The sequence below is a fragment of the Moesziomyces antarcticus genome (assembly GCF_000747765.1).
Source record: "Moesziomyces antarcticus DNA, scaffold: scaffold_v10071, strain JCM 10317, whole genome shotgun sequence".
NCBI lineage: Eukaryota > Fungi > Basidiomycota > Ustilaginomycetes > Ustilaginales > Ustilaginaceae > Moesziomyces > Moesziomyces antarcticus.
In genome coordinates, this window is record NW_014638939.1 from 3,931 (window position 1) to 13,423 (window position 9,493).

The 9,493-nt window shown below is 57.1% G+C and overlaps 4 protein-coding genes across 4 annotated transcripts; all 4 read left to right on the top strand.

Moving 5' to 3' along the window:
* Window positions 1-393: 393 nt before the first annotated feature.
* Window positions 394-2,307, top strand: PAN0_071c6588 (peptidase m12a astacin; the record flags this gene model as incomplete). Its single annotated transcript, XM_014797971.1, has 1 exon — window positions 394-2,307. The coding sequence occupies one exon, from the start codon at window positions 394-396 to the stop codon at window positions 2,305-2,307; it is 1,914 nt and encodes a 637-aa protein (XP_014653457.1).
* A 795-nt stretch (window positions 2,308-3,102) lies between these two features.
* On the top strand, window positions 3,103-4,707 carry PAN0_071c6589 (uncharacterized protein; the record flags this gene model as incomplete). The annotated part of the gene is made up of 4 exons (XM_014797972.1): window positions 3,103-3,467; window positions 3,595-3,773; window positions 3,851-4,310; window positions 4,398-4,707. 4 exons carry the CDS (start codon window positions 3,103-3,105, stop codon window positions 4,705-4,707), a joined length of 1,314 nt encoding a protein of 437 aa, XP_014653458.1.
* A 637-nt stretch (window positions 4,708-5,344) lies between these two features.
* Window positions 5,345-6,289, top strand: PAN0_071c6590 (RTA1 domain-containing protein; the record flags this gene model as incomplete). Its single annotated transcript, XM_014797973.1, has 1 exon — window positions 5,345-6,289. One exon carries the CDS (start codon window positions 5,345-5,347, stop codon window positions 6,287-6,289), a length of 945 nt encoding a protein of 314 aa, XP_014653459.1.
* A 2,283-nt stretch (window positions 6,290-8,572) lies between these two features.
* PAN0_071c6591 (uncharacterized protein) lies at window positions 8,573-8,953 on the top strand (the record flags this gene model as incomplete). Its single annotated transcript, XM_014797974.1, has 1 exon — window positions 8,573-8,953. The coding sequence occupies one exon, from the start codon at window positions 8,573-8,575 to the stop codon at window positions 8,951-8,953; it is 381 nt and encodes a 126-aa protein (XP_014653460.1).
* Window positions 8,954-9,493: the final 540 nt, after the last annotated feature.

A 9,493-nucleotide genomic window follows, 5' to 3' on the forward strand; every position in this document is an offset into this window, starting at 1 on the left:
GTCATCCTGTGCACCAGTGCGACGGCACAGGGTCCACCCGGATAAAGCATTGGCTCAGCGCCGCACGGTCTCACTTGGCCACGTGGCGGCAAGATGCGCGATCTAGACTGTGGAGTGTGAGCGCTTCGGATAATGGAGGTGCGGACCCTGAACTGGGGCTGCACCTCCTGCAGACTGCCTTTCCCGTGCTTCAGAAGCATTCCGCTTGGCTCTTTCCTGTCGTCGAAGCAGTAACCTATCCCGATTCATCCTTGCGTCCATAGCTTCACACCACGTCACGTCTATAAAAAGCATCGCTCCTCGACCGAATCGAGGCGCTGCCGTCCGCCCGTTCGAGCTGTGCCTCTCCACCGTCCCATCTCTACTGTCTCGACGCAGTGGCCATCGCCGATCATGCCGTCCTTTCAGCCCATTCGCTGCGACCTGTTTACGCCTCCGGGCGACGATGAGCCTGCTGCCGAGCAGCAGCCTGCCACGGACTTCCCTCACGGAAGCGCCCCTGACATGGCCAGCGAGCAGCCTAAACCCACTGGCACGCAGCCTGCCATTGACCGCCTCATCAAGCCCGTTCGCTGCGACCTGTTTACGCCTCCTCCTAGGCGCACATTCGAACAGCCTGCCGCCACAGAGCAACCTCCCATGGATCCCTCTCACCGAAGCGATGACACGACCAGCGAGCTGCCGAAACCTTCTGGTGCACCGCCCAGAGTCGACCGCCTCGTGAAGCCTGTGCGCTGCGACCTGTTTACTCCTCCGAGTGACGATGAGCCTGCCGCTGTGGAGCAACCTACCACAGATCCCTCTGAGGGACGTCCCACCGTCACTGCCTCGAACAGCGAGCAGCCCACAACAACACACGCACAACTCGGCGTCAACAATCCCAAGGATTGGATCCACAAGATGTGCAAGGACGTTGTGAGCCCCGACACCCTCGAGACTGCAGTCAGTCAAGGCGTGCATGGCTCGACTTCCGGGACGATCGTCGCGAGCACCGACAAGCTGTGGCCCGACTCTTCGCAGACCATTTACTACTGCTTTCTGCCCGGCGACCACGTTGGCAGCAATGCTCAGCAGGACAAGGTGAGGAACGCCATCCAAGAATGGTCGCACTACGCCAATGTGCGCTTTGTTGAGGAAGTCAGTCCGGCCAGATGCGACGTTCGCATTACCTTTGACCCTAACGATGGGAGTTGGTCGTACGTCGGTCTGGACTCTCGCATCATCGAGCCTCAGGATGCGACGATGAATCTGGCATGGCTGCAGGCGTCGGGGTCGATGACTGCCAACGAAAGAGCATCGATCCTGCACGAGTTCGGACATGTGTTGGGCTTGCTTCACGAGCACCAGAGTCCTGCGCAAGGAGGCACCGCCATCAACCCGCAGGCCGCCTATGACTTGTATCGTTCCGGTCGACACTGGACAGACAAGCAGATTCAAGACCAAATCATTGATGTCTACAATCAATACGACGTGTCCAACTATTCGCAGGTCGACGTGACTTCGATCATGCACTGTCCCCAGCCCAAAGAGCTCACGGGGCTTGACCACGATATTGGCTTCAACAAGGAGCTGAGCGATCTCGACAAGGCGTGCATGGTGGTGCAGTATCCTCGCGCCCAACCGCACCCGGACGCGCCGCAGTGGACTTTCGGGTACGCGCTCAAGGTCATTGGATGTCCTGAGTCGGTGGCGCAGCAGCTACGTGCTGCCAAGGCGAGAGGAACCGACCAAGGCGGATTCATTGATCCCACATCGATCCGCAAGATTCTAAGCGACTGGACCAAGGCCTTTCACAGTAAGGGTGGGGCAATGGCGTTCCGGCGTGAAGTGGCGGAACCAAAAAATGCTCCCGCTATGATGGCCGGTCTAGCTCAGCCGTTCCAGATGACCAACGAGCTCTTTGACCGCGGAGGCATCGTCGGCGGCCCTAACGGCGAATCGCTGGCCAGCAACTACACCAAGGTGCTCCACTCGCTCGTGCCGTTGTATGAAGGAATCGAGGCGCGCAAGAAGCGAGAAGAAATGCGTGCCTGGCTGCTCGCCGATACTGAATCCAACAGTGCCGCCAATGTCAACGCGGACAAGGGCGTCAACCATGCCGACATACCGACCACCGCCGAGAGTCTGCGAGACGCCAAGGACTCGTTCCGCAAAAGCGCGCTTGGCTCTGTCTACACCGATCCCAGCGTTTTCCCCGTGCAGATGGACCCCAAGGACTGGCACGACGCACTCGATGCGGGATATACCGCGGAGGAGCTCAGTCAAGATCCGGCGCTCATGCATGCTGTTCTCCGATCCAAGGACTGATTCGAACAAGCTCCCTAGGTCTAGAGCCATTCGTAAAGGCGCTCCCACATGCTTTCTCGTCGAACGAACCCGTGCTCTGCCCTTCCGATACCTTGCGCGCACCCTCTGGATGAGTCCTTTCCCCGCCTCAGTCGAAGGAAAGCACCTTACCATGCCAAAAGACGGGGTTTAGCGTACATGCGATGTCTGCCAACATCAGCGCCCATGACATGGCAAGGCCCCCGTCGCCGTGATGTTCCGAGCCGACTATGCGAGCCAAAATGCGGCCCCCCTCTCGGAGAAAAAGGCTGCCACCGTTCCTCAGAAATTGATTTTCGCTGCAAAAATAATGCCAAAATTAATTCTGACATTTTAAAAACCTCGAGCCGAGACCTCCACATGCGCCGAAAAAAGGCTTCCGTTCCGGGCTGGTTGCCGAATTTTTGGATATTTCCAGCGAGCCAAGCTGGACGGCCAACATATTTCCGTCAGCACCATCTTCGCCAGCTCGGTAGCACTTCGGTCGAGAGTGAGAGAGCCGCGGCTGCCTGCAGTCCCCCATCCCGTCATCAACGCTTACAATTGTGGGTCCGCAAGGTAACGTAGCGTCCAACACGGGATCGGCGTATGGGTGTCCCAGCACCAACACGGTCCTCGCCACGATGGCCTCCCGCAACACGCTCGCATGTCCCCGAGCCCACGCCTGGAGAGCGAAGCCATAAATACGATGCTGTCTGCCTCGACGGTTCCTCTTCGTGAGACGCCCAAGCCGCCACCGTAGATCAAAGGTCAATTCTTCAACGATTGGTATCAGCCATGTCAATGCTCGGAAACACTGTCGGCCTCGGCCACTCGGTGGTGGGGATCATGTCGCTGCTCGCGCCCGAGTTTACGGGAAGGCTACTTTGCGTCCCTTCGCCTCGCGCGGCCAACTTTGTATCGCGACTCTTTGGGACGCGCGAGCTGCTTCTGGGCGCCAGTCTCTTCCTCAGCATCCGAAACAACCGCTCGCTTGCAGAACGCATGCAGCTGCTCACCATCATCAACATCATGAATGCCACAGACACCGTCTCGGGCATCGTCGAATACTTCAACGGCACCATCGACTTTTCCGGCTTCCTCATGGGCTCCGGCGGCGCCTTCACCCTTTTCTGCCTTGGAATGATCCAGGCTTCCAATTGGTAGATCCCTTCTCCGCACATCCCTTCAATGGCAACGTCTTGTCAGCTTCAAATTCCGGGAGAGAGTGAGCGCGACCTAGGTCGAACCGGACTATGTAGCAATCGCTGCTGCCTCTTGACAGCGCAGTGCGGGATCATCAGATCAGAAAGCGCACGTCGTCGGTCGCCACACACGAAGCAGCAGCCCACGCAAACAGCTCGAGGTCGTCAAAGCCCAACGCCGACATGCCGTCCGCAGGTCCATCACATCCCGCAGCTACCTCGACTGCGCAGTCATTTTCGCCGCTAACAGGCACGGCCGCAGCGGTTTCCCCAAAAGTCGATGTTGCGATTTCCTCGTCCCTGTCGGTTCCGCGCGGCAATGTATCGAGCACGCCGTGCAGAAAGCTGCCTGCTTCGTGACTATCCTGGATGGGATAGTACCAACAAGACAGCTTTTGGCAGCATGCTGAGCTCCGTCTTTGCCCCCATGAACCAAGACTTCCTCATCAATCACAATGGCAAGCCGAATTTCTATTACGCCAATTGGGACCTATGCAACATTGCTTCAATGATGGCCATCGGCATCTTCACCGACAATGCCACCATGTACAACTGGGCTGTCGACACCTTCCTGCATGGACTACCCGACTCAAGCATCGTCGTCAACGGAGCTCTTCCCTACTTTTCCATTGCCAACTTTACCGAAGCAGACACTGGTAAGACTCTGATGGAGATTCAAGAGTCCGGACGAGACCAAGGCCATGCGACACTTTGCATAGCTTTGGCCGGCGTGATTGGTCAACAGGGCCACAATCAAGACGTCGACCTCTACGGAGCGTTTGGAAACCAGATCCTGAATGGGTGCGTCTTACAATCCGGTGATTCGATCGTATGCAAAGAGCGAGCGGTATGCTGACCATGTGGAAGTGCCGATCCACCCGATCGCAGTGCTGAATACGTGTCCAGGTACAATGTTGGCCAAGATGTGCCCTTTAAGCCCTACACCAGCTGGGAAGGCAACCTCACCGTCGTTTCTCCCAAAGCACGCTATGAGGTTCGGCCCGGCTTCGAAGCGGTATTTGCGCACTACGACGATGTCCGTCACCTCGACACTTCTTGGACGAAAGCTTTCCGCGACTACGTCAACGGCAACAACACCCTCGACATCGAGGGCGGCGGTGGTGACTTTGGTCCCAACTCTGGAGGATTCGATGCCTTCGGCCATGGCACACTTCTCTACAGAATCAGCCCAGAATAGCGGTCGTGCAATGAACCAGATGCCTCGATTGTTAGCAGAGGAAGCGGATGGCGGAGAGCAGCTCACAGCGCTCTGCGCCCAGAACGGCTTGGGACTGGCAGACATCAGCCAACAGCGGGCGATGGACGACCGACAGAATGCTGACCCAGCTGTGTGAGCTGTGTCGGAAAAGCTGGGATCTGACCGCATTTTACTCTCGTGGGCCATTTACCCCTTTTCCACACGCCCGCTGGGCTCAGTCTGCCACGGCGAGCCGGGCCATTCCTATGGGATTGCAGGGTTCAGCGTCATTTGGCGCGTCCGGAGGGGTCTGAGGGGTCTGACCGCCAAGGCCGATGACTGGATCACATGTAAATTTACTGCAAATTCGGAACCCGCACGCCCGTCCAGCAAGGTGCCGAAGTCCACGTGCGTTCCGAAAAGGCGGAGAGAGGCAAACAAATTGAATTTGTCAGGCAGCAGAGTGGAGGCCAGGCACGGTGCTGGCTCGTTGCTGCTGCTGCCTAGGTATTTACTAGCGGCTGGTCTCGCGCGAAGCCTCTACAGGGTCCAAGGTTGCTTAGGAGTGGAGCTATTTGTTGGATGCTCACAAGACGTACCGTGTTCGCTCCCACCATCGACTCTGCGACCAGCATCCATGTCTTCGTTGCCGCGCAATCCTAATCCCAATCCGCCTGACGGCGAGACTTCGGTCAACATCTATGGCTACACGCCCTGGATTGCGCTCTGCATCTTTTCGGTGGCCTTCTTTGGCGTTGCGCTGTTCGTGCACGCCGGATATGCAGTCTATGCTGCCCGTCGGCGCAAGAAACTTTCGACTGCCTCTTTTGACGATCAGCAAGAGACCAAACATCTCGATGCTGAGCCTGATGGCTCCCTCAATGGCGGCGTCGCAACCTTTGAGGTGCTGTTCAGCGTCGGCTGTGCGCTCGAGGTCGTCGGCTACGCCTTCCGCACCGCCAGCAGTCGCAACCCTTTCGTCTTGACCAGTTTCATCCTCAACTACTTTATGATCGTCGTGGCGCCGGTCTTCTTCTCCGCATCCCAGTACTACTGTCTGAGCCTGCTGCTACAACGTCATTCGTCCTATGCCGAGCTCCTGCCGCTGTCCGGCAAGGCCATCATCGCCATCTTTGTGACGGCCGACGTAGTCACAATTGTGATGCAGATCGCCGGCGCTGCCCTCGTGGGTGTCGCAGAATCCGATCGAGCCTCGGGCAAGGTGCCGCCCCTCACACCTACCCAGGCCAACGACATTCTCCGAGCCGGTCTGGCGGTACAGGTCTTCTCAATCACCATCTTCCTCTTGTTGCTCTCCGTTCTGCTCTACAAAGTGGCGCGGCGAGGACTGATCAACGCCGCATCGCCCGATGCCTGGCGTCGACGTGCCGTGCTGGCCGTGCTGGCTTTCTCCACTTTCTTCATCTACCTCCGCACCGTATTCCGTCTAGCCGAGGCGGCCAGTGGCGTCACATCGGGCATCTCGCTCAACCAACCCCTCTTTGTCGCACTCGAGACCGTGCCGGTGTTTGTCGCCGTGCTGCTGTGGACTGTACTGCCCTTGCACGTGTTGCTACGCTAGCGGCATCCTAGCAAATATACCCATACGTGATCAATGCAGACGTTGCTCCAGGCCGAAGCACAGCTGCGTGTGCCGCTTTGCAGTGCTCGTCCCTTGGCAGAAGCGAACAACGACCCGGCTGGGAATCGAGACGGCTGGCATCTCGTGCGTCGGTACCACAAGGACTGCCTTCCTACTTCTGTCGCAGACCTCGCAGCGAGCGTCTGTGCACAGCACCGTCATACTGACTGCCCAATGAAGCGACTCGACTGCAAGTGATTCGTATCGATCATGCAGCCCTACGCAATATGTCGAGGCCGCTTTAGGCAAGTCGGAGATGGCCTGCGACACGGCGCACTCCGGGCGACATCTATTCAGACCATCTTGATCACAAGACGCCGGATCTAAATTCAGTGTGCCAAGCAACTTGCTATGAAGCGCTACTATCAATCGACAGCGAAGCGAGATTCGATTCCTTGCCAACGAATTCTTCTCACCGCGTTTTTTGGTTCTTCTCGGCACACAGAGTCACTCGCTTATTTCTCTTCTGCGGACAGTGCAACTAGTCAAGCTTCTACGGTCTGCCCAAAGAAGGGTCACGACGTTCTCCGATCCGACAGATGCGCGACGAAGGGCCCGTCTACTAACTCCGAGACGAGACCTCGCCGTGCGTTGCGATAGCGCCGAGCGAAATCGGCGCTGAGAGCCGAGTCCTTGAAAGATGGTCCAGCTGCCCTTTTCATGTTGGCGGACCTAATTCCGATCCGGGCAAAATCAGCGGTAAAATGTGGGATGGCGGTTGTTTGACAGATGTCGGATGCTCTTGCATGATTCGGAGTGATTCGATGGCCCGGACAAGACAAGCGGGACTGCTCCGCCAAAATGGAAGAGTGGCGCCTTCGACCTCCTTTCGGGCGGAGTGAGGTTCACACTCGTCCAGAGCTGGATAGACCCTTCTCTTCGAACGAACTCTCGCTTCGAGCACTGGCTCCAAATCCGTTGGGACTCGCCTAGTCGAGCAAGACTCTTGCTGGATGCTCGGGCTTCGCATCTAGAAGGACTCGAAAAGATTCGAGGTAGAAGCAGATCCGGCCGTTCGGCGCAGAACCAGCGGGGGCTCGCTATCCGCAGAGAGGAATGCATATATACCCCGTCACACCTCTGCGAGAGACAGGGCAGTGCTCCATCCACTCTTTCGTCCTTGAACACAAGTACCAACCTGGCAACAAGTGAAGTCTAGTTGATTTGCCAGCGCAGGTTTTCGAGAACCGAGACGAACATTCATCCTCGATACAAATGTTTACAGCCACAACTGCTCGTTTCGTGGTGGCGGCGATCGCTGCGAGCTTCGTAGCCGTGCCAGTCTGGGCAGCCACTGCTCGCTGTGGTGGATCCGCGCTATGCTCGTCATCCGTCGTGAATGGGGATAGCCCGGCACAAGGCTTGCTCGACACCATCAGTGGGCTTCAACAGCGTAGCAGCCGGCCATACTCTGAAGGACAACCGATAGCTTGCTTTAACAACATATGCGCACACTACAGCAACACGCACGGCCGTACATTTACTGCCGACCAAGCCCTCGCCCATGGGCATCAGATTGTGGATATGGGTTGCAACACTTGCGGCGTGGTCGAATTCGGAGGCTCTACGGCAAGCGGACCGACGCGATTCATCTTCGGCTACTCGGTTGGCGCTGGCTACTGCGCCAACAATTGCGCTGCCTGATCTGTTTCGGCGCAGCACCCACGTCCCTCCCTGGAGATGGACACACATATTCACCTTCGCTCTTTGTGCGAGTATCTGGTCGATGTTCTGCCCAAACGAGGTGGACAGTGGTCACTCTGACTAGCTCGACACCAGAATGCCCTTCTCGCAACCCGGCCTCGCTCGCAATTCTCGAAAAAATGTCCGCCTGCTTCGGTCTTGGCCTTCGGAAATTTCTTTCCGAGTCAATCGAAGACCGAGTGGAGCTTCGGCGGGATCGTCCTCTCCAGCCGCCTGAAAAATAAAATATTTCCGAGACAAGGCAGTGTTTCCAAGGAATGCGTGTTCGTCTGCCAGCCCGGCGTGCAAAGGTGAGACCCGCTGCGTGCTTCGCCATCTTTCGGCTGGTGATCTGCTCTCGAGACACCGAAGCTTCGAAGCTTCGAAGCTTATAAAGACCGTCGCTTTTTGGGGAGGCGGTTCCCCTCACGACGCCTCATCATCGATTTCTGCGTCACCTATATCTACTTGCCCGTCGCCATTGCGGTCCTTGTAGCAACCCCGCGAGAATTCAAGAACTCGCCTATTGCTCACCCAGAGATGGCGGCTCTTTCGACGCCCTTAAAGCTGACTGCAGCCTTCGCCGTGGCTACCGGTCTCATGAACCTCGTTGCAGGTGTCGGCTGGCTAAAGATCATCACGGGCGTTCCTCTCCCTGTACAAAGCCGTGCCGCAGTCTTCGCCGATAGTCAGCTACGTTTCTTCGGCGCCATCTGGGCTGGCTACGGTGCCATGTTGTGGTGGGCAAGCAACGACGTACGCGGACGGCGCGTGCCGTTGGCAATCCTGGCATGCACCATGGCCGTCTCTGGGCTCGGTAGGACCATCTCGGGCATCGTGCATGGATTCAGCTCACCCTTCACTGCGACATTCCCGGCCATCGAGCTACTGGCGCCTTCAGCTCTCTGGTATTTCAGTTGAAGGCCGCAGTGGCCGTCCGAGGATCCAATCCGAGATTCGTCAAGTTCATGCTTCTCTTAAGAAATACGATGGAGAAAGACTCGCTTGCCCGTTCCTGTGATCCGATGCTCTCGATACCCTGTTCAGCAATTCAGCGCAGATCTTGCCGACGCTCCGCTTCAGCATTGCATGGCGGAATGTGGGGTGTGCGCGACCCTGTGGCGGCCTCGCGCCAAAATCGCTGGGCAGCGGGAAATACATATTAGAGATCTTTCGCAAACGCGTCTTCGTATTAGCAACAAGCTCGCGTATGCACATTTATGCATGAGGTTCAAACCCCGCTCGAAGCGAGGATGATAGGACGACAAGAACAGGCGTTGTTGTATCAACGCGCCCTGCCAGACGTTGATAAGACGACGCCCAGGCTTGAAATGGTACAAAGTTGAGCCGTATACGTGCCTTTTGTGTGTTTGTGCGACGTAGGGTTAGGGTTAGGGTTAGGGTTAGGGTTAGGGTTAGGGTTAGGGTTAGGGTTAGGGTTAGGGTTAGGGTTAGGGTTAG